Raw genomic sequence first — 27,773 nt, forward strand, 5'->3', positions numbered from 1 at the left:
ACTGGCCCTGATTGCCCGGCCGGCGGGCCGGCCTTCCTCGGCTCTCCCAGGCGCGGCGGGCGCTGTGTGGACCCCGTCCTCCTGGCTGGACCATGGTGAACACCCGGAAGAGCTCTCTGCGTCTTCTCGGGTCCAAGTCGCCTGGGCCCGGGCCTGGGCCTGGGGCCGGAGCAGAGCCTGGGGCGACCGGAGGCAGCAGCCATTTCATCTCCTCTCGGACCCGCTCCTCCAAGACCCGCGCTGCCAGCTGCCCCGGCGCCAAGGCCGGGGGAAGCGGTGGCGCCGGCGTCGCTCTGGAAGAGGCCCGGGTAAGAGCGCGGCGGCCCGAGTCCGGAGGCTTGCGAGTGCCGGCCCGGCCGCGGGGGCTTTGTCTGGCCGGGTTAGGGCAGGAAGCCTCCAGTGGAGACGCTTGGGCGGCTGGGGACCGGGTCTGCGGGTGCGGTGAAGGATGGCACCGGTTAGGTAGGACTGCGATAGCTTTGCTGCTCTGGTTCTTTTGTGTGAAGAACAGGACTGGAGTCGGGGGGAGAGGGCTCCGGGGGGGTCTTTAGAGGGACATTAGAACAGTCTGGCTTCCGTGTCCTTGCCCTGCCGTAGAGGGGAATTCTAGGGGAGCAAGAGCGAAAGGCCGGAGTCCCCGGGTGGAAGGGCTGGGAGAAGAGAAGTGAAAGTTTTCTGCGGTGTCAAACCCTTCTTGTAAGTGTCTAAGTGTGTCAGCTCCTGCCGGTGTCTAACTCCAGCTTACTCTCAAACTGTTTGGGGGTGGTTCAAGTTGGTGAGGAAGTGAACGGAGAGCTCCAGTTGGCAGCCAGGCAGGGATGCTGAAAAAAGTTTGTAGCTACTCTGACACCAACTTTAAAAACAAAATCAACGCTATCGCCTCTCCAGGCAGGAGAGATCAAGCATGATTTTGTAGCTGCAGAGTCAGCCAGCTAGCTAACCAGGGTTCTAGTAGGGACCTAGTAGAGCCTTCTAGTAGAGCTTTCCAGTCACGGAAGGGGCACGTCGAATGTTTTGGATAGTGTAGGCACCATTTCCAAATTGTCTGGTTCCTTGGATGTGTGCGTTTTTGTTATGGGAAGAGTTTACCGAAAGGTGTATTAACACCATGGTTGTCACACTGTTGCAAACATGACATTTGAAGAAGGCTGGCGATTTAGTTTTTTATTTAAAAAGTGGTTGAAAGATCTTGAAATTTCATTATAGTATAAAACTCCAAGCTAGCACTTGTCTTAACACTTTAAGGGACTTGGTAAGTTTGTATTACAAGATTGGTTCAGAATTCAGAAGAGTATTGCTTCTGTCTAACAAGAGGCTAATTTACCAAGAGTAATTTGGCTGGGAACTGCCATTCATTTAGAGTGCTCCTTTAAATTCACACCATTTTGTTATTCTTGTGGGAGGGAAGCAATATTTAATTTTCTATGGGGTCTACAAGATTATGGTTTGTGTGTGCTTTTTCTCTGTATCATACCGTTGGACACTAATCAGAATTAATTGTAGCAATTACAACAGATACATTTTACTGAAATGTATTTAATTGTATGTTTGAAAAGTCAAAACTGTCCTGTTAGTAGACTGTTTGGCGGCTAACAGATCTCTTAGGTTAAAATAAGAAAGCTGGATCTGAAAGTTGTGCAAAACCAGAATAATTTTTCTGGAAACTTTGGCTTTTTGTAGAGAGGATTCCAAATGTGTACAGGCTTACTGACTTTCTGAAGCTAACATGTATTTTAAAATAAAAATAAATTCCTATTTTATTTAGGAAGGTCTGTTCTCTACACCTAAGTATAAATGAAATGTTTAGAGTGTAAGCATTTAATTGTAACATAATGGTATGAATATCTAGTAGAGCAGTGTCTAATTCATCTGAAGCAATTAGTTCGTCTGTCACTGATCAGTTTGTGGTCCCATTTTGGAATTCATGGATATCATGCTGTCCTTATCCCCTGAGGAATAAGGTGAAGTAATTTGTCAAGCAGCTGTTATGGAGATGTTAAAAGGCAAGGAATCAATAATCTAATGTAGAAATGAACATTTGGTAGCTTTTAAATTGCTGGAGGAGTGAAAGATATTAGAGCTTTTTCTAGAAGGATGCTAATGAAACTTGTTTCAAGGATCCTTTTAGAACCTTTTAAAAGGTCATAAATAATAGGCTAATGAAGGTTTACTTTAAAATGTTTGTTTTTCAGTTTGAAGAAGACTTGTCTGGCTATAGTAGGGGATAGAATGATCTAATGGCTTTCTCTGAGCAATTTAAGGGATTTACTCATTCTATATTATGATTGGTTTTTAAAAAGAGGATAAGTTATAATTCTGAATTTGTTAAGCTTATGTCCATAAGCTTATGGACAAATCTGTGTATTTTTCTTTGCTGTATATTTCTAAAATGGGTTAATTTGAGTCTGGTAAACTCTTCCTCTCAAGTTGGTTTTATGAATTATAAGAAATTAGTATTCTTTTCTAGTGTATTTAAGGCCACTCTCTATGTCTTTGGAGTTTTAGACATTTGCTAGGATCTGTGAAGACTTACTTGATGGAAAATGAAGTTGTTCATGCTGTTGCTTTAGGACACCCTTATTTTTGTAAGAAGAAACATATTCCTCTTTATAAGATACATAACTGAGGAGATTCTCCTTTTTTTACTTTTGTGTTGTGTTCTTTACACTTGATGTTAATCTTCCCTCTCTCTGCCCCCCAGGATTCTTTTTAGTTCGTTCGTTCGTTCTTTCTTCCTTTCTTTCTTCCTTTCTTCCTTTCCTTTCTTTCTTGAGAGCAAGTGCACAAACAGGGGAGAGGGGCAGGAGAGAGCTAATCCCAAGCAGACACACGCTTAGTGTAGAGCCTTGATTTGCGGTGCAATCCCACAACCCTGGGATCATGACCTGGACCCAAATCAGTATTAGACCCTCAACTGACTGAGCCACCCAGACATCCCTCTTTTTAGATTTCATGGGCTGTGTATATTTCATTTGCTTTACAAAGCCATAGGACCTGAGCTGTGTGTATAGTTTGCCTGTCTCCCAAGTAGGTTATTGGAATGATTTTCTTGAACCCGCACTTTTTAAATGTCAAGCTGACTTGTGCTATGCAGTTAGTTGTAATTGCTCTCATTCCTGGCTTTTTTGTTTAGTATGTTTAAAGTTTGACCTCTTTTAGGTCAGTTAATCTGATGATCAGTAATTAGCATTTGTTTGCTCCACCAAAGAGTCACTCTCAGCAAACTAGTAATTGTATTCACAAACTTGGAAAGCAGTTTTTGAAAAATATTTCAGCTTTTTTTTTTTTTAGGCCTTTTTGCTTTTGGCTTCATCACTAGCTTTTTATGCTTTCTGAGAAGTTTATATTCTACTCTCTGAGTCCACATCTTAGTTGAGAGGGCCAAAATAAGTATTTTGAGTAACTTTATGGGTAAATTTGCCTTATCATAATTAAAAAACTCTGGGTCCTTCTGTAGTATGTTCCTTTATCACCCTGTACTTATTCTTTTCCAACACCCATGCATTTACGGACATAATACAAGCAGAGTGGCTGAAGTTGATGATTAAACATGGAAAAGAAGTCTGAGAGCAAAATGTAATAATGTATCTAATATGTAACTCTGAGATAAGTAGGGAAAAATACAAGTTTTTCAGAGGAGAGCAAGTTTTCCCTTATGTGTATTATGGACATATATATACATAGATACACAAATGTATTTGTGGGCATCTTGAGTAATGTGGTAAACAATATCCCTTCACAGCTTTGAATCAGAATAGCTGTGGAGCTCATAGGATTATCTGTGGTAATGAATTGAAAATGCAAAAATTCAATTACTGATCATTTCTGCAATCTAGATATTCAAACTTTAAGTTGAAAATTGTTTTTTAAATGTTTATTTTAGAGAGAGAGAAAGCGCAAGTGGGGTAGGGGTGGAGAGTGAGAGACAGAATCTGAAGCAGGCTCTGTGCTGTCAGTGCAAAGCCCGACATGGGCTGGAACCCCGTGAACTGTGAGCTCATGACCTGAGCTAAAGTCGAATGCTCAATCGCATGAGTAACTAGGTGCCCAAACTTGCAGTTTTCAAGGTCTTACATGAAATTTACAACACTTGTAAAAGTGAATGATGTTAATTTCTTTTTTTTAAACGCTTTATTTTTATTTAATTTTATTTTGTAACATTTTTTCATTTTTGAGAGAGTGTGAGCGGGGGAGGAACAGAGAGAAAGACACAGAATCAGAGCCTGACGCGGGGCTTGAACCCACTTAGCAATGAGATCATGACCTGAACCGAAGTCAGACACCTAACCGGCTGAACCACCCAGGTGGGCCCTCCACCCTTTTTGGTTTATTTCTTAAGCACTTTTCCCTGGCAAGTAGTCTTTGTAACCATTCTTTGATAGGTCCTTCAGTGCTTGTCTCTTGAATACCTAATTATGGATAAACCTCTAGCCTCTGGAAACCAGCTGGACAGGTGATAGGATTACTGTTTGTTAGGAGATCTAAGGACCAGACCAGTGACTTTGCTGAATGGAGAGTGATCCCATCTCTTCAAGGATCCACTTCAGAAAAGTGCTGTGTTACTTTGAATTGTCTATTTGGCATTTCTTTTCAGATATACACAATGAAGTTTCATTTGTGTGCATTACTGGGTTGATTTCTTGATATTTGAGATTTTGGTCTTGTATTGGGAATATTTTATATTTGTTATGCCTCCCTGCTGGGGGCGGATTTTGTGAAAAATGAGTTATTGAGTAAAAGGCATTTGGGATTTTTGGATAAATAGTTCTATGAAAGTACAAAGGGAAAAAGTCATACTTAAAATGTTTGTTTACCATACATGAAAACAAAAAAAAATTCTCCTCTAGACTCTTCTAGTAGAGTAGGCTGTAAGGTCCATGCAGGTAGGCACTAAATTTTATTTTCCCTCAACTGCTGTATCCCCAGAGCCTAGTGCAGCATCTGGTGCATAGAAGATGCTTAATAAATAGCTGTTAATGAGTGATTACCTTGTTAAGGGGAAAATCTATTTTGTGAAAATAATAATGACTGGACTTTGATAATAGAGATTAAAAAAAAAAACACAGCCCCTACCTTTAGGAGTTTAAGTATGCACATAGTATACGTATAAGAAATTATTAACAAGGCAAGTCAGTTCAAGGAAGGGGCTACATGAATAACATATTTCATGGGATGAGTTCTGATATTTTACTCAGTTTTTTAAAAATTTTTAATGTTTTGTTCTTATTTATTTTTGAGAGAGAGAGAGCGAGCCTGCGGGTGAGCACAAGCAGGGGGAAGGGGGATAGAGGTGGTGATCAGAGAGAAGAGGGCTCCAAAGCAGAATCCAAAGCAGGCTCCAGGCTCTGAGCTGTCAGCACAGAGTCTGATGCGGGGCTCCTCCTCACAAACTGTGACCTGAACTGCATGAAGTCTGATGCTTACCTGACTGAGCCACCCAGGTGCCCCTTTACTCATTGTTTTGAGTAGAAATCTTTGGTGTTCTTTAAAGACAGATCGCCATATTTACAGGTGTATCCTGAGGGCCTACAATATTGCCTCCCAGACATCGTGCTCAGTAAATGACTTCTGAATGAATGAATGCAAAGTATGTCTCATTTTAAAGTATTTTCACATTGCCAATCTTTACTTTAGCTCTTGTTGCATTTTGCTCTTCTGCCCATTGGTGGTAGCCCAAGGAGGAGTAAACGAAGGTTTAGTTAGCATCCCATGCAGGTGTTTAATGCCTGCAGCCCTGTAAGGCAGGTGATGGTACTCCCATTTTACAGGTACAAATGGGTTGTCAGAGAGGTGACCTTTAGAAGACCAAATAGGTAATAAGTAAAAATAAGTAGATAAAAAGTAGATTTAATATTTAAATCCAGTTCTTTCTTCTCCACTTTTATATTTTATGGTCTCATCTGTATTTATCACTACTTTTTGTTGCTGTTCAATCACTAGTTTCTATAGATATCTGAAAAAGAAAGAAGGCAGCTATTGTACAGTCAGGAAATACTCTACTGTGTATAGACAGTATACACAGATGGTTAGGATTAGGGTTAGGGTTAGGGAGTTGTGCCTAGGGTTGCACTGGGACTGAAAGTGGGAATAGCAGCCTAAAGGGATGTGAAATATGGGATAGCAATTTTCAGTAATTGTTTGCTACCTTATTTCAGGGGATGGTTGTAAGAAGAAGAGCCGACATGTTGTTCAGAGATTATTTTGCAACATTGTAAAGATGACTTGGGGGGAAAAAATCCCTGCAGAGTAAGTCTAGGGCATTGTGGTCGCCTATAGTAGAGGTGTACTTATGCTGCCATCTTTCCACTGTGCTTGGTAATATTTATCAGTATGTACACTTTTTCTTTCTTTAAAAAAATGTTCACTTATTTACTTTTGAGAGAGGGAGAAAGAGCATGTGCATGAGAGCAAGCGAGGGGCAGAGAGACAGAGAGAGAATCCCAAGTAGGCTCTGCCCTGTCAGCACAGAGCCCAACCTGGGTCTTGAAGTCACAACCATGAGATCTTGACCTGAGCCAAAGTTGAATGCTTAAACGATGGAACCATCAGGCAGCCTGTACAGTTTCTTTCATGCTCTGAGAATCTACTTTGGGGGTATGTAAGTGTTTTCCCTTTGAAAAAAATGTTTCATGCTTTAAAACATCTTGAAAAGATGTTATATGACATATTTATTAAATAATGATACATACTAGTAAATTAAACACATTTAGCATTATTAGTGTTTGTATTCTAGGACCCAAATTAGGATCTTTGAAGCATGGGTGCTTCACATAACCATAAAATGATATGTTCTCAGATCTTGCGAGATAAGAACTTGGAGGTCATTCAACCTGACTTTTGGTAGTGAGGCTTGCTTACTCCTTTGTTTTTGCATTCAATCAATCAATCCTTATGATGCACCTTACATTAAAATGTAAGTGCATTATGGGCAAGCATTTTTGTCTCTGGTTCAGTGTTACAGTGCTGCCATGTTGCCAAAAGTCAAGGAGGTACCATTCACACTACAGTCTATGTGAATGGTGCCCCCTGGAGTTGTGCAGTGCAGTCTTTCTATGTTATATGCTGTGATTAACTTCCTTATACAGTGTCCCTTGAGGACTTGGTGTAGGAATTTCTTTGAGATTCCCAGGAGTGGAATATAATATACATGTACTGAAATATTCAGATTTGCTGCTCTGGTCTCTTCTTCTAGGAGTAGTATAGGAGTTCCTATATCCCCAGACCCCTACCAGTACTTAGTGATACCTACGTTTTTAATTGCTTCCTTTGATTACTAATCTTATGAATAACTTTTTATATTTTTTGATTTCTTTATCTCTAAAATGCTGTTAATATTTTTTGCCCATGTATCTGTTTTCTGCTGAAGTTAACTTTTCTTGTTCTCCAGAAGTATCGGTGATCAGTGGCTTTTAGCCTTCTTTGCGTCATAGTAAGGGATCCTGTTTACATTATGACCCTTTATATACACTTAATTTTTCCCATTTAGATCTTTGATTTATATCATTCTAGACAACCTATCCTTTCTAGTGCTACTTGCTAATATGCTAAGTTCTGTGTATGTTCTCCTCTGATATCTTTATTCTTTTTGTTGGCCTGTTTGTTCTTGTGTCAGTACCATACTGTTTTTATGACTGTGGTTTAGGAATATATCTTAATATTCTAAAAGATAAGTTCCTTTTCTTTGTTATTTTCAACCGACCTTGCCACGCAGGTGCCCCTCTCTTTGTTATTTTCTAAGTTGACTTAGATTTTCGAGGATCTTCATTATTTTCATAAACATTTCCAGTTATGATTATGGAATTCCTCAAAACATCCAGCTAGAATTTTAACTAGGAAATTATTTGAATTCCAAGAGTAATTTACAGAGAACTGACACCTTTGTAATAAGTCTAAGAGCAAGGAACATCACTCACATAACCTAGTCTGTATTTCTTTTGTGGAATTAGATGCTTTTCTTGTGACCTAATATAGTGTCAGTTTTGGTAAATGTTCTTTGCTTAAGAAAAATGCATATTTTTATTTGCTGTAGAAAAATATATATGATGGAAAACATTAGGAAATGGGAAATATTATAGTGTGGGTACTCAAATCTCTTGCCCCATGTTAAGATTCTACCTAACTTTTTATTCAAATCCTGGTGTGTATATTTGTGTGTGTGTGTGTATATATGTGTATATATATGTAAGGTATTTTTATTTTGAGACAGAGAGAGAGAGAGAGAGAGAGAGAGAGAGAGCGCGAGCGAGCGTGTGTGCTTGTGTGCAGGGGAGGGACAGAGAGAGAGGATCCTAAGCTGGCTCCTCACTGTCAGTGTGGAGTCCGATGCAGGGCTTGAACCTATGAACACAGGACCATGACCTGAGCTGAAAACCCAGAGTCAGACGTCCAACTGAGCCACCCAGGTACCCCTATGTGTGTATGTGTGTGTGTGCATGTGCGCACATATATATGTGTATTTTAATTTTTTAAGTTTATTTATTTGAGAGAGAGATATAGAGTGCAAGTGGGGAAGGAAGTAGAGAGGGAGAGAGGGAGAGCCCGAGGGAGAGAATGAGAATCCCAAGCAGGCTTTGCACTGCCAGTGCAGAGCCCAATGCAGGGCTTGAACCCACAGACTGATGACCTGAGCCAAAGTCAGAGACCTAACCAACTGAATTACCTAGGCACCCCCATATATGTATTACGTATGTACATATATATAAAATATATGTATTATATATACTTATTTTAAGTAAGCTCTACACCCAACATGGGGCTTGAACCAATCACCTCATGATCAAGCGTTGCATGCTCCACTGACCGAGCCAGCCAGGTGCCCCTCTTTTGATTTTATTTATTTATTTATTTAAAATGTTTACTTGCTCCAGGCTCTAAGCTGTCAGCACAGAGCCCAACATGGGAGCTCAAACCCACAAATCATGAGATCATGACCTGAGCCGAAGCCGGACGCTCAACTGACTGAGCCACCCAGGCGTCCCACTTACTGAGTTTTGAGAGAGAGAGAGAGAGAGAGAGAGAGAGTGCGTGCGCAGGAGAGGGGCAGAGAGGAAGGGAATCCCAAGCAGGCTCTGCACTGTCAGCGAATGAGGTTGTGACCTGAGGCAAAGTCAAGATCGGGACCTGAGGAGAGTAACCGACTGAGCCACGCAGGTGCCACATCTCTTCTATTGATTTTAAAGTTAAATATTCTGTGCTGATGTGTGTGTGTTTTATTGCTTATAAAACCTACATTTCTGTTTATTGAGTTTTGTGGTTTTTTCTTTAAAACCACATACTATTTAACGTACTCGTATCATATTCCATCTCCTTCCTATGCTGTATTGTCTAGAATTTTAGTTCTGATATTTTTATGGACATAAGTACTTTTTCTTTTTCTTTAATTTGGATTTTTTTTCCAGTAACAATAAATTTTTCAAAAGTACCAATTTGATTGCCTTTTTTTCCCTGTTTTATAAGTAGTCTCCACACCCAGTGTGGAGCCCGGTGTGGGGCTTGAACTACAACCTGAGATCAAGACCTGAGCTAAGGTCAAGAGTTGGTTGCCTAACTGACTAAACCACCCAGGTGCTCCTGATTATCTTGCTTTTTAGTCTTCATCTTTATTTCTCTTCTTTGTGAGTACTTCCTCCAAGAATATTTTCAGTTTGGAACTTTTTGTGACAAACTTTCTGGGGCATTTCATGGCTGAAAATATTTTCATTATGTTCTTTCATTTAAATAAAAAATTGGCTGGATGTAAAATTGTGTGTGTAATACTTAAAGAATATGACTTTATTGTCATCTTGTATCTAGTGTTACTTTTGAAGTTTGATATTGGTCTGATTCTTTGTAGGTATTTTTTTCTCTTTTGAGGCTTATAGGTTTTGTTTTGTTTGCTTTTTTAGGTCTTTGTTCATACATTTTGCTAATTTTAGGCATGGGTTTTTCCTTTACCCTTTTTTGGCAATATTAGCTCTTTTAGTTTGTGGTCTTTTATCTATTTTAGATTGAGGTCAGTTTGTCATGTCATTTTATTTTATTTTAGTTAATTAGTTTATTTTTAAGTAATCTCTACCCCCAATGTGGGGCTCCAACTCATGACCCCGAGATCATGAGTTCATGTTCTTCTGAGCTCCCCAGTTTATCATTTCTTAATGATAATTTAAAATGATCATTTCTTCAAATAATAGTAACCTCTCTGGTCATCTAGGCGGCCCAGTTGGTTAAGTGTCTGACTCTTGGTTTCAGCGTTGGTCAGGATCTCATAGGGTTTCTAGGTTTGAGCTGTCAGCTCTGTGCCGACAGTGTGGAGCGTACTTGCGATTCTCTTTACCTCTCCCTCTGTCCCTTCCTTGCTCACATGTGCTCGCGCTCTCTCTCTCTCAAAATAAATAAACTTAAAAAAATTACTGCTCTCTCTTTTCATTTCTTATGGAAATATTCAGATGTTGACGCCTAGAAAAATTTTGTCCCTAAATTGATAATTTTTAAGCACTTTTGATGGTATGCTGGAGAAATTTACTCATAGGTACTTGAGTAAACAAGAAACTGACAGCTACTTGTGTTACTTGGTCTTCATTCAACTGACCCCTGTTGCCTATGTGTAAAGTGGCCCATTTGTTGGGATAAAGTCTTGACGTTGCTTGATAAAAGTCAGCAGACTCTTGTCTGCACTGACAGCAGAGAGGCCGATGTGGGGCCCTTACTCCCGAATGAACCATGAGATCATGCATGGCGCAAGCTGGGGACTCAGGCTCAACAGACTGAGCCACCCATGTGCCCCTCCATGTTTTTAATACTATAAAAAATGTCGCAGAAAAATACTTCTAAGGTGAAGTGGAATTACTGGGTTAAAGGTGTATGTATTTTAAATTGTTACAGGTTTTTTTTTTTTACATTGTCCCCTAAACAGGCTAAAATCAATATGCACACACTCCCCAATATTCTCAACACTCTTCTTAGACACCTTTTACTGGCAAAGTTAGGGAGTTACGCTTTAATCTTCTTTTTTTAAAATTTTTTATGTTTTAAAATTTATTTTAGAGAGAGACAGCAAGAGCATGGGAGGGTCAGAGAGAGAGGGAGACACAGAATCTGAAGCAGGCTCCAGGCTCTGAGCTAGCTGTCAGCACAGAGCCCGACGTGGGGCCCGAACCCACGAACCGTGAGATCATGACCTGAGCTGAAGCCGGACGCTCAACCGACTGAGCCATCCAGGTGCCCCAGGCTTTAACTTTCTTGAAGGGCAGACACTGTCTCATCTTCTAGTATCTTTAGTATCTAACACAATAATAGATGTTTAATAAATTTTGTTTGTGGAAAGGAACCAATCACTAAAGAGAATTTAATAAGCTTATGGAATTATATTAATCCCAGAAAGCCAAGCAAGTATCCTGACTTCAGACTGTATCCACTGTCAGGCTGTAGGTTTAATATTTGTTACTTCTACTACCTCACCTTGTTCTTCTAAACAGTCTTATGAGGGAAATGGTAGTTTTTAATTACAGTGGTAGTGCTGCAACAGAAGACTGGTCCTGTCCAATATTTAAGTTTTGTGGCATTTTTCTGTGCCCATGTCTCTTTCTCATTTTAAGTACAAGGTATTATTTTCCGATTGAAAATTATCTTCTAGGGAGAAAAATGCATTATAACTTATAATAGATTGTTTTTGTTATTCTTACAGTTTCTCAGTTCACTTTTATATATTTTGTCTGTATATATATTTTTTTGTTTTTTTTTTTTTGTTTTTTATTTATTTTTGATACTGAGAGAGACAGAGCATGAGAGGGGGAGGGGCAGAGAGAGAAGGAGACACAGAACTGGAAGCAGGCTCCAGGCTCTGAGCTAGCGGTCAGCACAGAGCCCGATGCGGGGCTCGAACCCACGAACGTGAGATCTGACCTGAGCCGAAGCCGGAGGCTTAACCGACTGAGCCACCCAGGCGCCCCTTGTCTGTATATTCTTTCACATATTCATTCTTGTTTAGAAATGTTAAACTAGTAAGCCATTGCTTTTGGGATGCTTGAGGAAAAGGTAGGACCTTTTGTGTGCCTGAAGTTTGCAGAGTTTGTAGAATAGTTATTGGCCCTAAGCAAATAGATAGCAGTGTGTGTTTTGTTTTCCGCAGTCATGGGAACTGCTGAAGGAAAAAGAAATTGAACGCATTCTAAGCTTTCTTATGAAAGCAGGCGTACTTATTTTTTAAAAAGGTAGGAAAAAAGAATGTCTTATGAAAGGAACTGGAAAAGATTGATTGTACTCATACATTTTCTGTTATAACCTAGGTGATAATGTTCTTATTTTGTTTATGTTTTGTCTCTTTGAGGGTCTTTTTCTCATCAGTTATCTTGCTCTTTAAATTTTATTTTCTTCTCTTCTGTTTCCTTCTATTTGGAAGAAACCAGGTCATCTTATCTTAAAAAATTTTTTTTTTTCCATTTAAGTAGTCTTCATGCACAGCTTGGAGCCCAGGGGGGTGGGCCCTGGGGGACGTGAAGGATCCTGAGATGAAGACCAGAGCTGAGATCAGGAGTTGGGTGCTTTCCTGACGGAGCCACCCAGGTCATTCTGTCTTTTTTAAAAATAAAATTCTTGGGGCGCCTGGGTGGCTCAGTCGGTTAAGCATCCGGCTTCGGCTCAGGTCATGATCTCACAGTTTGTGGGTTCGAGCCCCGTGTCAGGCTCTGTGCTGACGGCTAGCTCAGAGCCTGGAGCCTGCTTCAGATTCTGTGTCTCCCTCTCTCTCTGACCCTCCCCTGCTCGTGCTGTCTCTCTCTGTCTCTCAAAAATAAATAAAAACATTAAAAAAATTTTTTTTAAATAAAATTCTTGGGGTGCCTAAGAGGTTCAGTTGGTTAAATGGATGACTTCAGCTCAGGTCATAATCTCACACATGGTTCCTGGTTTTGAGCTCCACATTGGGTTCTGCACTGACAGTGTGGAGCCTGCTTGGGATTCTCTCTCATTCCCTCTCTCTCTGCCCCTTTTCCAGTCATGGTTTCTCTCTCTATCTCAAAAATACATAAATAAATCTCAAAAAAAAAAAAAAAAGAAAAAAATTCTTGGGGTACCGGGCTGGGTCAGTTGGTAGAACCTGTGATTCTTGATCTTGAGGTCATGAGTTCGAGCCCCATGTTGGGAGTAGAATATACTTGAGAAAAAAAATAAAGGGGGCATTTAAATAAAATAAAAATTTCCCCTGACATCTTTGACTTTGTAACCTCTTTATTGTCTCTCCTTTCTTCACTGTGACACTTACTTGTAGCTCTGTAGTTTTCCCTTGTACTTTCTCACTGTGTACTCAGTTCTCCACCTAGCGATTACCACCCGGCATGTCACAGAAGTTGCCTTGTCAGAAGTTATAGTGACCTTGGTTTTTTTTTCATGTTTGTTTATTTTGAGAGAGAGAGAGAGAGAGAGAACGAGCGCACGCACATGTGCATTTGGGAACAGAGGAGGGGCAGAGAGAGAGGGAGAGAGAATCCCAAGCAGGTTCTGCATTGTCAGTGCAGAGCCCCAAGTGAGGCTCCAGCTCTCAAACCATCAGACCATGATGTCTTCAGCGAAATCGAGAGTCAGAGACTTGACCGACTGAGTCACCCAGGCGCCCCATTAGTGACCTTCTAATTACCAACCCACAGTTTTATCAGCTTTTCTTCCATTCAGTTGTTTTGGAACAAGTTTCCACTCCCCTGTGTTTTATTTTTATTTTATTTTTTTATTTGAGAGAGAGAGAGAGAGAGAGAGCACGCATGAGCGAGAGAGAGAGAGCACGCAGGCCTGAGCATGGGAGAGAGAGAGAGAGAATCCCAAGCTGGCTTCAGAAGTTCAGCGTGGAGCTAGATGTGGGGCTTGATCCCACGACCCTGGGATCATGACCTGGCCAAAATCAGGAGTTGGCCACTCAACTCTTGACTAAGCCACCCAGGTGCTCCCCTGCTCCTCTGTTTTAGTAAGAGACTATATTTTTCTCCTGTTTATGCAAGATCCTGTCTGCTCATTCCTTGAATGTAGGCATTTTTTAAGATTTTTACTTCTAACCTCTGTTTTTTTCATTGTGTATATTATCTGTGATCCTTTTACTGCCATTTTATATCTACCCCCTCGTCCTCACCTCACTCTGTCTTAGGGCTGCATTTCCCACAGGCTCATAGACCTCTCCTGATTTCTGGCTAGAATTCTAAACTTAACTTTTGAAATTAGAGTTCAGCATTACACTTTTTCCTTTAACATCTGTCTTCTGGCTTCTCCCCACACTCACTAAAAAAATATAGCAACCGCTTTTTACTAACCTGCAGTTACATTGTGTTTACTTGAATACTGGTGTCACTAATTCCTCAGTTACTCTGCTTTCTGGAATCAGTTTATTTTCTGCTTTCACAATTCTCCATGAGGCCATCATCAAGGCTTGAATTAATCTCATGGTCTGCTAATTCACTTATTTCCTTGACTGTCTCATTCTTTTCATGCTATACTTGGATATATTCTTTTTGTCTTTACATTAAGATCCTAGATTCTAGATTTCTGACAAATTTCGATCTGGGCAGAAAGTTTTACCTAAAAAGTAAAGCAGCATGAGTTCTCTGCTTTATTATTCTCAAGTTCGTTTGCCTAGTTTTAGGAGATTTGTGGTAGAATAGTTGCCAGTATTTGTAGTAGCTGATGAGCACGGCTTAAGAGCCTCTAAGACTCGGGGAGAAAACGATTTTTGCTAACTGGAAACATTTAACTCTTTTTAGGCTTACAATTCCCAGTTAGGTGGGAAGGACTTTATCTTTTCATTGTAGTTTTATTTTCCGTAGCGTTTGGCATTTACTGTTACACTTCCCTGGGTGATCTGCCGAAGCGAGCGCGATTATTGTGCTTCTCTTGGAAGTTATCTCATTGAATCATAGTCCCCTGGCCATTGTTATGTTATTATGTTTTTACAAAATAAAGCTCACATCATTTATATCTTTGTTCATATCTATTGGCAGTTACCATTTTTTGTTTTTGGTTTCAGAGAATTGTGTACTTCTGTTGTAGTACTCCCTGTCATACGCTATATGTCATTGTGACTGTCAACCCAGCATATTTTGTATTGAGTTAAAATAGGTCTTAAACTTTTTTTATCATTGTCCTCCAAGTCTTACCCGCACAGTAGAGTCCTCCATTAATGTTTGTTAAATGAAATTATTCCCTCAGTCTGAGATGCCTTTCTTACTCATGGATTATAATCACTCTGACACACATTGCTAAATGACTGTGGGTAGATTGCATAATCTCTCATAAGTATCTTTTTCCTGAAACTGGCAACGCCTTCCCTCAAAAGGTTAGGGTATAATTAACTAGTAAAATGCTTTGAAGATGAAAAAATTAAGGTTGAGCATTATGATCATCTTATTAAAGGTGAACTGTTAGTATCATCAAGTTTGTAGGTAAAAGCTTTCCCAAAGCTTGATGTTAATTAAATGGTGATGTAATTATTTGGCATGTATTTACATTTTGGTTATTTGTTTTGTTTAAATCCCTAGGGTTTTTTTTTTTTTTTTTTTTTTGGAGGGAAGGAGCTTTTTATGTTACTTATTCTGAGGTCTCTGTCATAGAGGCAAGTCAAGATTGAAACCCTACCATAATAAGAAAAATACAGAATAGTGCAGCAGTTAGAATGATGTGCCTCATATACTTAAACTGTACTATATGGGAGAAGTTCTTAAACTTTTGGATACTAAGAATCATTTGGAGGCCCTCATTAAAAATATTCCAACTCCAGATATTCTACTTTAGCAGGTTATATTTCTTTAATGTGAAATCTGATTCAGTTAGTGTGTGGATATCGCTTTGAGAGACCCTCCTGAATAGAGCTGAAAAAAACTGGTAGAATATGAGAGGATGGACAATAAATAAACCTACAAACTCATTTAAATTGATATTCAGGGGCGCCTGGGTGGCTCAGTTGGCTGAGCGTCCGACTTCAGCTCAGGTCATGATTTCACGGTTCGTGAGTTTGAGAGCCCTGTGTCAGGATCTGGGCTGACAGCTCAGAGCCTGGAGCCTGCTTCACATTCTGTGTCTCCCCCTCTCTCTGCCCCTCCCTTGTTCATGCTCATGCTCTCTCTCTCTCTCAAAAATAAACATTAAAAAAATTATTGAGTTGATATTTAAAGAGTTATGTAGTAACCCAAATTACTTAAAAAATGAGTAGACTTCAGATATTTTACTATGTTGTCTTTAATTCAGTAAGTGTGTACTACTTATTCCCAGAGTATGTTTGTAAAACTTCAGGACCTGTAGATACTCCAGGAAAAAAGAGTTCCATCAAGTTTGTGAAGTGTTCTATACTGCTCTCCATATTTAGATGTTTATAGTGCATTTTAACATATTAAATAAGACTCTTCTTATAAGTCCTTCAGCAAAGGACCTTGAACCTCATTGTTTCCAAACTTTTTTTTGACTCTGAACCTTCCTTTTTTCTCCTAACAGTTCCTATTAATAATTTACTGAATGAACTTTGGGAAATCCTGAGATTTTTTTTCCCCCTTTCGGTATGGTATGCAATTAAAAAGAAATGAAGTATTTTTTTTTGTAAATGAGAACATAAAATCTTGCTAGAATCTCAACACTTAGAAGATGACATTTTAAAGATGGTAAACGTATTATATTAAGTTAAATATAATCAAATGCCAAAATATGTAATAGAGTTGCAGCTAGCAGAGGAAAAAGGTCAATTTATATTAGATCCTTGAAATAAGATTTTCAGGAAAAGATGGGTCTTTTTTTTTTTTTTTTTTTTTTTTTGAAGTAAGCTCTGTTCACTGTGGGGCTTCAACTCAGAATTCTGAGATCAAGGGTTGCATGTTCTACCAACAGAGCCAGCCAGGCGCCCAGGAAAAGCTGGGTTTTGAAGAGTGAGTGATGGGATTTGAGTAGGAGGAATAATGCTGGCCTGGACTGTCTAAATTAATGAAGTAGTTCACAGGTATCTGTTCTGTTTCTGTATTCACAAACATGTCTTAGCTTAGAACACAGGACCTGGCTTTCTCAGTGACTGCTTGATGAGTGTGTTATATAATAATGCTTTTCAGACACTAATGTGCACAACACCTGAGGATCTTGGAAAAAAAATGGTTTCTGATTATTTAGGCTTGGGGTAGAGCATAGTTGGAGTGACAAATGTAGACACTAAGTCTCGGATGAATAGTTGAGTTAGGTGACCTTTAAGACATACTTTAACCTTAGTAGTTTTATAAATATAGAGTGTTTGAGATAGTAGTAAGAGTTGTATATTAGGAATGGCAGGACCTAACTATTTTTCTTCTGTCATTTGTTAGCCCTGTGATCTTGGGCTAGTTAATGTACTCTGAAAAGGGTGGGGTGGGAGAGCCTGAGGAAGTGAAAAAGTACAATTTTAAAAAGCACTCATTTGCTAAGTACAGTAAGCATGTTTATTAATAAAGTACTATTACATGATTGAATTGCATTTTAAATAGTTTTTCCCCCTCTACTGAGGATAGGTTGGGAGTAGCTCAACAGTTTTCCTTGATAATTTTAATAAGTAGTACTGTATGTTACATAACTAATATATTTATTTTCCTTAATTATAGACACTGATTGAATATCTAGTGGCTTTTCCCTTTGCGTCTTTCAGTATGAGTGTGGCCTTGTGGCTTATTTATTGATTTTTTATTTATTGTTTTAAGAGCGAGAGCACCAGTCAGGGTGAGAGGTAGAGGGAGAGAGAGAATCTTAAGCCAACTCCATACTCAGCATGGAGCTGGATGTGGGTGCTCGATCCCACAACTCTGGGTTCATGACCTGACCTGAAATCAGGAGTTGGATGCTCAGTTGACTGAGCCACCCAGGTGCCCCTGGTCTTGTTTTAAAAGTAGCTTTAAAAATAGCTCATGGCAAATTGTAGTACATCACAAAATTAAAAACTGGTCTTTTTGTCAAAAAATTTTTAGTAAAGTAGGCTCTGTGCACAACATGGGGCTTGAAGTCATAACCCTAAGATCACATGCTCTATTGGCTGAGCTGTTCAGGTGCCCCCTTTACAAGTTTTTCTTTTTCTTTCTCCTTTCTTTTTTTGAGTTTTTATTTACTTATTTTGAGGGCAGGGGAGGAAAAGAGAATCCTAAGCAGGTTCTGCACTGCATTTCTTAAGTTTGTTTGTTAGGCTACATTTAAAAAAAAAATTCTTTTTTTTTTTTAGTATTATATTTGAGAGACAGGCAGAGTGTGAGCAGGGGAGGGCAGAGAGAGAGGGAGACACAAAATCTGAAGCAGGCTTAAGGTTCTGAGCTGTCAGCACAGAGCCCGATGCAGGGCTTGAACTCATGAACTGCGAGATAATGACCTGACTGAAGTCGGAAGCTTAACTGACTGAGCCACCCAGGCACCCTTGTTAGGCTACGTTTTGAATGGTTATTTGTGTAATGTAGTTTCTTCCTTTGGGAAAATATGCTTTAAAAATGCATTTATGAAATAAATAGTTCTTGTATTTATTTTTAAAATTTGTGTCATAAAAGGAAATAAAACTATATAGGTAGCATATTGAAAATGGTCATATATACTTTTGAAATATAGATTTATAATGTCAAGTAATAAAGCATTAGCATATGAATTAAATCTTCTCTAATCTTCCCTCTACTGTCTTATCCATTTGCCTAGTATCCGGGGAGTTGAGTGGTGAAGAGGAGAGCTTCTATGCAGATACTGACCTTTCTGTAGTCAGAGGACATCTGGCTGGGGAGGGAATAATGGAAGTGTGATAGGTGGACAGCTCTGGTTGAGAAATTATGTTAAGCAAATTAATTGAAAGAGCAAATAAATAAATGTATTAAAGATAATGGGAGCCAGGTTTCTCCCCAAGAAGAGCTTACAAACATAAAAAGGGAAAGTCTAGAAAGAAACTTATGATATGGACTTAGAATTAGAAGCCTTGGTATATATGCATGTATTATTATTTATGCACAAAGAAATAGGTAGAGATGTATATATATTCATGTATTTCCTGCTCTTTGCTGAGAGGACTCAGTAGCTGTGAAATCCTAGTAACAATAAGAACACCTAATGCCCAGATCATGGTTTCTAAATTCTTCCATGACGAAAAGAAATCAGGGCCTCTTGGAGAAATGGGTAATTTTAGAGCCAGGGAGGGAAGTATAAGAAGAACTTAGAGATGTCTTTTGTGTCAGAATCAAGGAAGTACTCAAATGACAGAAACATGTCAAAAAGGTACAGGAACCACTTTCAAAGTGCTCTTGATTGCCAAAATCTTGTGTAATTTGAGCAGCAAAATAAGATAATGGATTATAGCCTATAGTATAAAGTAAGAATCCATGAGTCTACATTGATAAAATTAATGAGTGAATGACTTCTGACAAGGCGATGGAGGGAAAGCTCTTTAAAGTAGAATGCCAGCTAAAAAAATGCAGAAGCCATGATGGAATTAGGTAATCACCGTCACAATGGTATTACATCAAGACAAAAATAGTCAGTGGATGCTAACAGCTGGTGGATGGGGAAGGTTTGATGAGGAACAGAATATTGGTGAATTATCAAAATAATTCCGCATTCAGTCTAATCAAACACAAAGGGAATAATAGTGACTTTATTGTGGAGAAACCTGGCAAATACCAAATTGACCATGTGATGAAAGTTACACATAATGATGGGTAAGTAAAGTATGCACAGTATCATTTGTATATATTCTTTCCAAGAACATGGTTATTAGGAGCATCAGATCCAGATTAAGGGTCATCCTAGAGAACTAAACGTCTGTACTCTTTACAGTCAAGGGCATGAAAGATGGGGGAAGGCCTAAAGAACTATTCCAGAAGAAGACTGAGAAGATCTGATAACTAAATGCAATGTATATTCTTGGATAGGATCCTGTATCTGGATCAAGTAAAGTTTGAATGTGTTTGTGGATTGGCTCTGCATTATATCAATGCTGATTTCCTACTGGGAGGTTTATATGATGCTAATGTATCAAAGTATCCTTGGTATGGGATATATGCGCTGGAGTATTCATATACACATCTTTTCTGTAGGCTTGGAACTATTTTATTTATTTTATTTTTAAAATTTATTTATTGTTTAATTTATATCTAAGTTAGCATATGGTGCAACAATGATTTCAGAATTAGATCCCTTAATGCCCCTTTCCCATTTAGACCATCCCCTCTACAGCATCCCTGTTTGTTCTTCATATTTAAGAGTCTCTTATGTTTTGTCCCCCTCCATGTTTTTATATTATTTTTGCTTTCCTTCCCGTATGTTCATCTATTTTGTATTTTAAATTCCTCATATGAATGAAGTCGTATAATTGTCTTTCTCTAATATCGCTTAGCATAATACCCTCTAGTTCCTTCCATGTAGTTGCAAATGGCAAGATTTCATTCTTTTTGGTTGCTGAGTAATACTCCATTGTATATGTATGTATACACACATCTTCTTTATCCTTTCATCCATCAATGGACATTTGGGCTTTTTCCATACTTTGGCTATTGTTGATAGTGCTGCTATAAATATTGGGGTGCGTGTGCCTCTTCAAAACAGCATACCTATATCCCTTGGGTAAATACCTAGTAGTGCAGTATAGTCTAGTTTAAATTGTTTGAGGAACCTCCATACTGTTTTCCAGAGTGACTGCACCAGTTTGCATTCCCACAAGCAGTGCAAAGGGGATCCTCTTTCTTCACATCCTTGCCAGCATCTGTTGTTGTTGAGTTCTTAATTTTAGCCATTCTGACAGGTGTGAGGTGGTATCTCATTGTGGTTTTGATTCGTATTTCTCTGAGGATAAGTGATGTTGAGCATTTTTTATGTGTCTGTTTGCCATCTGGATGTCTTCTTTAGAGAAGTGTCTATTCATGTCTTTTATCCATTTTTTCACTGGATTATTTGTTTTTTGGGTGTTGAGTTTGATAAGTTCTTTATAGATTTTGGATACTAACCCTTTATCTGATAGGTAATTAGCAAATATCTTCTCTAATTATGTTGGTTGACTTTAGTTTTGCTGATCATTTCCTTCACCGTGCAGAAGCTTTTTATTTTGATGAGGTCCAAATAGTTCACTTTTGCTTTTGTTTCCCTTGCCTCTGGAGACATGTTGAGTATGAAGTTGCTGCAGCTGAGGTTAAAGAAGTTTTTGCTTGTTTTCTCCTCTAAGATTTTGATGGCTTCCTGTCTTACATTTAGGTCTTTCATCCATTTTGAATTTATTTCTGTGTATGGTGTAAGAAAGTGGTCTCGGTTCATTTTTCTGTATGTTGCTGTCCAGTTTTCCCAGCACCATTTGCTGAAGAGACTGTCTTTGTTCCATCGGATATTCTTTCCTGCTTTTCAAAGATTAGTTGGCCACACGTTTGTGGGTCCATTTCTGGGTTCTCTATTCTGTTCCATTGATCTGAGTGTCTGTTTTTGTGCCAGCACCATACTGTCTTGATGATGACAGCTTTGTAATACAGCTTGAAGTCCTGGAGTGTGATGCCTCCAGCTTCGGTTTTCTTTTTCAGGATTGCTTTGGTTATCGAGGGTCTTTTCTGATTCCATACAAATGTTAGGATTGTTTGTTCTAGCTCTGTGAAGAATGTTGGTGCTTTTTTGATAGGTATTGTATTGAATATGTAGATGGCTTTGGGTAGTATTGACATTTTAACAATGTTTGTTCTTCCAATCCAGGAGAATGGAATACTTTTCCATATTTTTACGTCTTCTTCAATTTCTTTCATAAGCTTTCTGTAGTTTTCAGTGTATAGATTTGTCACCTCTTTGGTTATGTTTACTACATTTGCTATATTTATAGAGAGATTCATTTAGTAAATGTTTGTTGTTTGAATAAATACATTATCAAGAATTTAAGAATTCTATATTTTTTAATAGAGATAATAAGTACATTTTTAACTTTGTCTTTCAGAAAGCTGAAGTTGATGGTAGTTTAAGTGATAGCCACGTGTCTCCTCCAGCCAAACGCACTTTGAAACAACCTGATTCTGTTTGCAAAGACAAATCAAAATCACGAAGTACTGGTCAGAGAGAGGAATGGAATATATCAACCGGACAGGCCAGGTGAGAAGTGAGAACTCACCCATTGTTTTTTCATAAATTATTTGATATGATTCAGGGTTCATATCAGTGCTAATTTTCTTAAATTATAAAGCCACTAATGTCTAGAAATAGTTGTAAATTGTTTAAACTTATTTTATAATTTTTGTTATGTTTTAATTTTCCTTAAATATGACATAAATGTATTTGTTTTATAAAAATATATGATATAGAAAGCATTATTTCTAAAATAGTAAGAATTTAGATAGGTCTTGAGTATGCATACATATTTATACTGAAACTTTAAAGACATTTGATTAGAATTATATTTTTATTTGAAAGTAAACTCTCCCCTTCCTAAAATTATTAAATATTACATTTGAATCTATACACCAAAATGTAATAAAATCAAATTTAATTTTTAATGAAATTTTTTCATTTGTCTGTTTTCAATTTAAATTTACTTAGTGTCTGTTCAGTATGTATCAGGAAAACTTATTTTTACACGCTTACCATTGTAAATAGTAATTGTTGTAGATAGGATAGGCACACCCACAGAAAAGATGTAAACTTTTAACTCATAATTTTTAGCTTCTGTTTTTCCAGTCTTTGATGTAGAAATGATGATGTATGGACTACAAACAAAAGTAAAAGGGAAATCCTTTCGTTTCTTTCCTCTTTCAAGTACCTAAAGATTATTTGATTTTATATGTGTAGGTAAATTCTGGATACTGTTACTCTTTTTTTAAAACATTTTTTTAATGTTTATTTTTGAGAGACTGAGAGAGACAGAGCACAAGTAAGGGAGGGACAGAGAAAGAGTAAGGGAAGGGCAGAGAGAGAGGGAGACACAGAATCAGAAGCAGGCTCCAGGCTTTGAGCTGTCAGCACAGAGTCTGATTCAGGGCTCAAACTCATAAGCCATGATATCATGACCTGAGCCGAAGTCAGAAGCCTTACCAGCTAAGCCACCCAGGTGCCCCTGGATACTGTTAACTCTTTAATGAAAAAATCTTTGGGGTTTTATAGACTTTCATAGGCAGTATATATTTACTAGTGTCTAAAGAGTCTGTATTTCAATGTGTTCCAGAAGATGAACCCCTTTTTTTATTTGCGTTGTCTGGGAGCTAAATAGGAAAATCTTGAATCATAGCCTGTTGATTTTTTTTGTTTTCTTTTTCTTTTCCCATACTCATTCATCCTCTGTGAGATAAAACAGAGCCAGGTCACTATAATAATGCTACTAAAATACTGCCCTTTAATTACACTTACAGACTTGATCTACCTGTTGTAATCTGTATCCGATGTTTATTAAATGAGTGAATCAGGCTTCTTTTTCTAGATAAATGTTTCTTAAAAATGTTCTTTAAAAAAATGTTCTTTTAGTGTTCAAGTTTGACCTTTAATGGTAAGATAATTTTAAGTTTGTGTATATAGGAGACTAGATTTTCTACATCTTAGCCACTCCAAAGGCCTTTATGTAAATTGATCTTGATCATGTCTTTTGTTAAAAAAAAAAAAAAAGTTCTGGGGCAGCTGGGTGGCTCAGTCGGTTAAACATCCAGCTTCAGCTCAGGTCATGATCTCATGGTTTGTGGGTTCGAGCCCCACTTCGGGCTCTGTGCTGACAGCTAGCTGAGAGCCTGGAGCCTGCTTCCGGTTCTGTGTCTCCCTCTCTCTCTGACTCTCCCTTGCTTGCGCTGTCTCTGTCTCTCAAAAAAAAAAAAAAAGTTCTCAAAAATTATTTTGGGGAGAGAATTTTGCTTCCATTTAGGTACCTCAGTGTGATACTCCATTTAAAAAAAATACTAAGTATATCTTGAATAAAAATCTTGAGAAATAATACCCAACAGAATTTTTTATTCATATTTTGGCAGAAAAGCAATTTAAAAAGTTTTTTTATCCAGTCAAATTTTCATCTAGAAATGTAAGTGCTACAGTCTTTGAATATTTTGGTGGTTTAAAAATTTTTTAAAAATGTTTATTTATTTTTGAGAGAAAGAGAATGTGAGTGGGAGACGGGCATAGAGAGGGAAACACAGAATCCGAAGCAGGCTCTAGGCTCTGGGCTGTCAGCATAGAGCCTGATGCAGGGCTCGAACTCATGAGCTGTGAATGAGATCATGACTTGAGCTGAAGTTGGACGCTTAACCAACTGAGTCACCCAGGTGCCTCAGGAACTTTCATTTAAACAGTGAACTTACCTAGGTACATTTCAAGTGATTAACTTTTGGAGACTTTGATCAAGAGATTTTTTTAGGCTTATGTATTATTATTATATAGGCAGGCCAATGCTTAAAAATTCTAGTATTCTCTCTTTCTATATCCAGATATTTAATATTTCATATTCTTTTTGTTCTTTTTCATCTTTATGAGAAATGGTAATGGAAAAATGACAACAGTATCTATGATTGTAAGATAATTGAATTGATTGAAGAATAAGTTTTTATTTTTCCCTTTTAAAACATCTTTCATTAGCAATGAAGTAAAAGCCAAGTAAGCATTGTCTTCTTCAGAGGGACAAAGGCTTATTGTGCTTTTTTTCCAGTGATGTCGCTATTGTTCAGAAAGTTTTAGATTTCTTTTGTAGAATGATTCCAGGGTTAGCATCTTATTTTTTTTGAATAAACATGTAAAATTTTAATCATTTGGTGTTTGCATATACTAAAATTCATTTGGAGCCAAGACTTGTAAATAAACTCATCATGCTGAGTTAGTATTATGTTGGGTTCAAAGTCAAAGTAGATTTATGAAGTAGTAAAGTTGACTTTTCTATGTGGTTTTTAAGGGGGTTCTCTAGAATTTGACAAGTGTAATCTTTCAAGGAAAGACCTGGTAACATACCAATTTTATTACTTTATAATTACTTTGTATCCAAAGGTGCTAAAAATGAAGTACTTTCCAAGAGGTGTAGTATATTAGAACAAGGTAGTTTTGTTGTTTTCTGGGAGAAAGGAGGGTTGGAGTTTTTTTGTTTTTGGGTTTTTGATGGTATGTGTACGTGTAACAGGTTGAGTTTTTGTGCATATCCTTTAATCATCTGAGCCATGACCTTTATTAGGCAGGGGCACATATAATTAACATTTAATATTTAACATTGAAAATTTAACATGAAGAGTGCTGGAGTAATCAAAAACATTAGAATGTTTTTTTTAAGAAAATTTGTGCAATCAGAAGTAGGACTAGGCATCCACTTATGGAATGAATAAGTCATGGGGATAAAAGGTACAGCGTAGAGAATATAGTCAATGGTATTATAGTAGTGTTCAGTGGTGACAGATGGTCGCTACACTAGTAATGAGCACAGAATAACATATAGACTTGTCTAATCATTATGTTATGCACCTGAAACTAATATAATATTGTGTATCAAGTCTACTTCCATTAAAAGAAATTTTGAGCAAACCATACAGAAGATAATCATGTATTTACTTTTTTCTGAATGTCCTTTCCCTTTTTCTTAATTTTTGAAAATAATAATTATTGGGTATATTAGAAATACCTCAGTGAGTTTACATCGACACTTCTTTTATTATGTAGCAATTTAGTTTTTTTTTAAGTTTTTTTTATGTCTTTATTTTATTTTGAGAAACAGAGACAGAGAGCGAGCGGGGGAGGGGCAGAGAGAGTGGGAGAGAGAGGATCTGAGCAGGCTCCAGGCTCTGAGCTGTCAGCACAGAGCCCGCTGCGGGGCTCGAACCCACGGACTGAGATCATGACCCCAGTCAAAGTCGGACACTTAACTGACTGAGCCACCCAGGCGTCCCTAGTTTTTGTTTTTACAAAGCATATTGTGAGTTTTTAAGTCTTGATGTTTTGATAATCATTTAAATATCTTCCTACTGAATTAACACTTCTTTTCCTCCACCCAGAGGGGAGAATTGTACAATGACCATTAAAAAAATTTTTTTTTAATTTTTTTTTTTTTTTTTTTTGGAGAGACAGTGAGAGACAGCCTGAGCAGGAGAGGGTCAGAGAGAGGGAGACACAGACTCTGAAGACAGGTTCCAGGCTCTGAGCTAGCTATCAGCACAGAGCCTGATGTGGGGCTTGAACCCATCAACCGCGAGATCATGAACTGAGCCGAAGTCAGACGCTTAACCGACTGAGCCACCCAGGCACCCTGTACAATGACCATTTTGAGAAATTAGCTAAATTTTCATTCGTAGGGTTAGAATGTGAAATAAATATATTGGAGAAATTTTTAAATAGTATTGGTGTTAAAAGATTTTTTTCTTCCTACAGATTATTGTTTGAATAAATTTGTCACTGTTTGAATTTTATTTTGTTAATCAAAATCAATAATAAATGTCTGTAACCATTGCTGCTTATAATATCAGTTAACTTTATACTACATATTAAGCTTAAGCCTCTCCTTTGGACTTTACAGAGTTGAAGACAGAGTAAGTTCAGTTTGTAATCTGTTTACTAAAGCTTTTCTTGAAGTAATGAAGTGACTCTTAGCTAGTACATTTTATTAATTAGTTACTAATTAATTAATATTGGTGCATTACCAATCTTAGAGTAAAAAAATGTTGTCTTTACTCTTAAAAAATAGTATTGCTGCTACTTTAAAGATTAAAATGATTCCATCAGAATTGCGTTTCTTGCTTCTTTAAATGAATGTTGATGTGTTTGCATATTAAATATAATTGTGTTCTAGGTTAACTTCTCAGCCTGGTGCTACATTACCAAACGGACATAGTAGCTTATGTGAGTATTCTGTTATGAAACTGGTTGGTATTGAACTTCTTACTAATGTTAAGAGTTAAGTGTTAGAGTGGGGTAAAGCGGTGGTTTACTAGTATGTTCAGCATACCACTGGAAAGGACTGGGTCTCAGTCATAGTGAATACTTACGTAATTGTTAAACATTGAGAAATCGGTACAAATGAAATAATATAAATTATGGATTATAAACAGTCATCAAAATTTTTGATTATTGGAGATTAAAACCATTTAAGAGGTTATATTAAGTTTTTTGTAGTCTTTTAGAAGAATTTTTGATGTATTTTTTCTTTTTTTCTTTTTATACTCTATACTTTGAAATGTAAATCTCTCTCTCCTTGTAGCCCTTCGAAGCCACCCCCTTCGAGGGGAAAAGAAGGGAGACGGGGACCTCTCTTGTATAAATGGTGACATGGAAGTCAGAAAGAGTTGTCGTTCCAGGAAGAACAGATTTGAAAGCGTGAACCAGAGTTTGTTATTTGATCAACTAGTAAATAGGTATGAATGCTTATGCAGTAAGCACTTTCATTTAATTAATTTATTCACTTGATTTTTCAGATTTCAAAATTTCAAAATCAGATTTCAGATTTGAAAAAATCATTGATTTTAAAGCTTGTTATGTTTTAAGAAATAAGCACTGACTTAGCAATGCCATTATTTTACAACTTAATTTGTTTTTTTTTTTTTAATGTGCCTCATATCCTTTTTATTTTTATTTATTTTTTTTTGGAATTCTGTTTATTTATTTTTTAACATATGCAATTATTTTCCATCATTTACACTACAGTAGTTACAATGACACTCCAAACAGAAAAGCAAAGTAAAAAATCAAAACCCCAACTTCTATTTCATGTAATTAGACTTATACAGAAATTAGAAGGTTATGTAACAACTAGTTAATCACCTAATTTCACAGCTATCTGAAGTGGTTATCTTTATATAGCAGCTTATCTATGATACATTCAAGTAAATGATACAATTTATTACTTGCCCATAAGCTAAAACACAGCCTGATTAATACCTTTCCTTAAATTCCAC

At 37.7% G+C, this 27,773-nt stretch overlaps 1 protein-coding gene across 5 annotated transcripts in view; it reads left to right on the forward strand.

Moving 5' to 3' along the window:
• The window catches only part of ATAD2B (ATPase family AAA domain containing 2B), a 173,394-nt gene continuing 145,621 nt past the window's right edge, over positions 1 to 27,773 (forward strand). For all 5 annotated transcript variants that reach the window (XM_029938225.1, XM_029938224.1, XM_029938226.1 and 2 more), the window contains exons 1-4: positions 1 to 308; positions 21,881 to 22,032; positions 26,672 to 26,721; positions 27,080 to 27,233. In XM_029938225.1, the coding sequence (XP_029794085.1) occupies positions 93 to 308; positions 21,881 to 22,032; positions 26,672 to 26,721; positions 27,080 to 27,233 (572 nt within the window). In that variant the 5' untranslated portion in view covers positions 1 to 92. The remainder of the gene's footprint in view (positions 309 to 21,880; positions 22,033 to 26,671; positions 26,722 to 27,079; positions 27,234 to 27,773) is intronic.

The sequence above is a fragment of the Suricata suricatta genome, chromosome 4 (assembly GCF_006229205.1).
Source record: "Suricata suricatta isolate VVHF042 chromosome 4, meerkat_22Aug2017_6uvM2_HiC, whole genome shotgun sequence".
NCBI lineage: Eukaryota > Metazoa > Chordata > Mammalia > Carnivora > Herpestidae > Suricata > Suricata suricatta.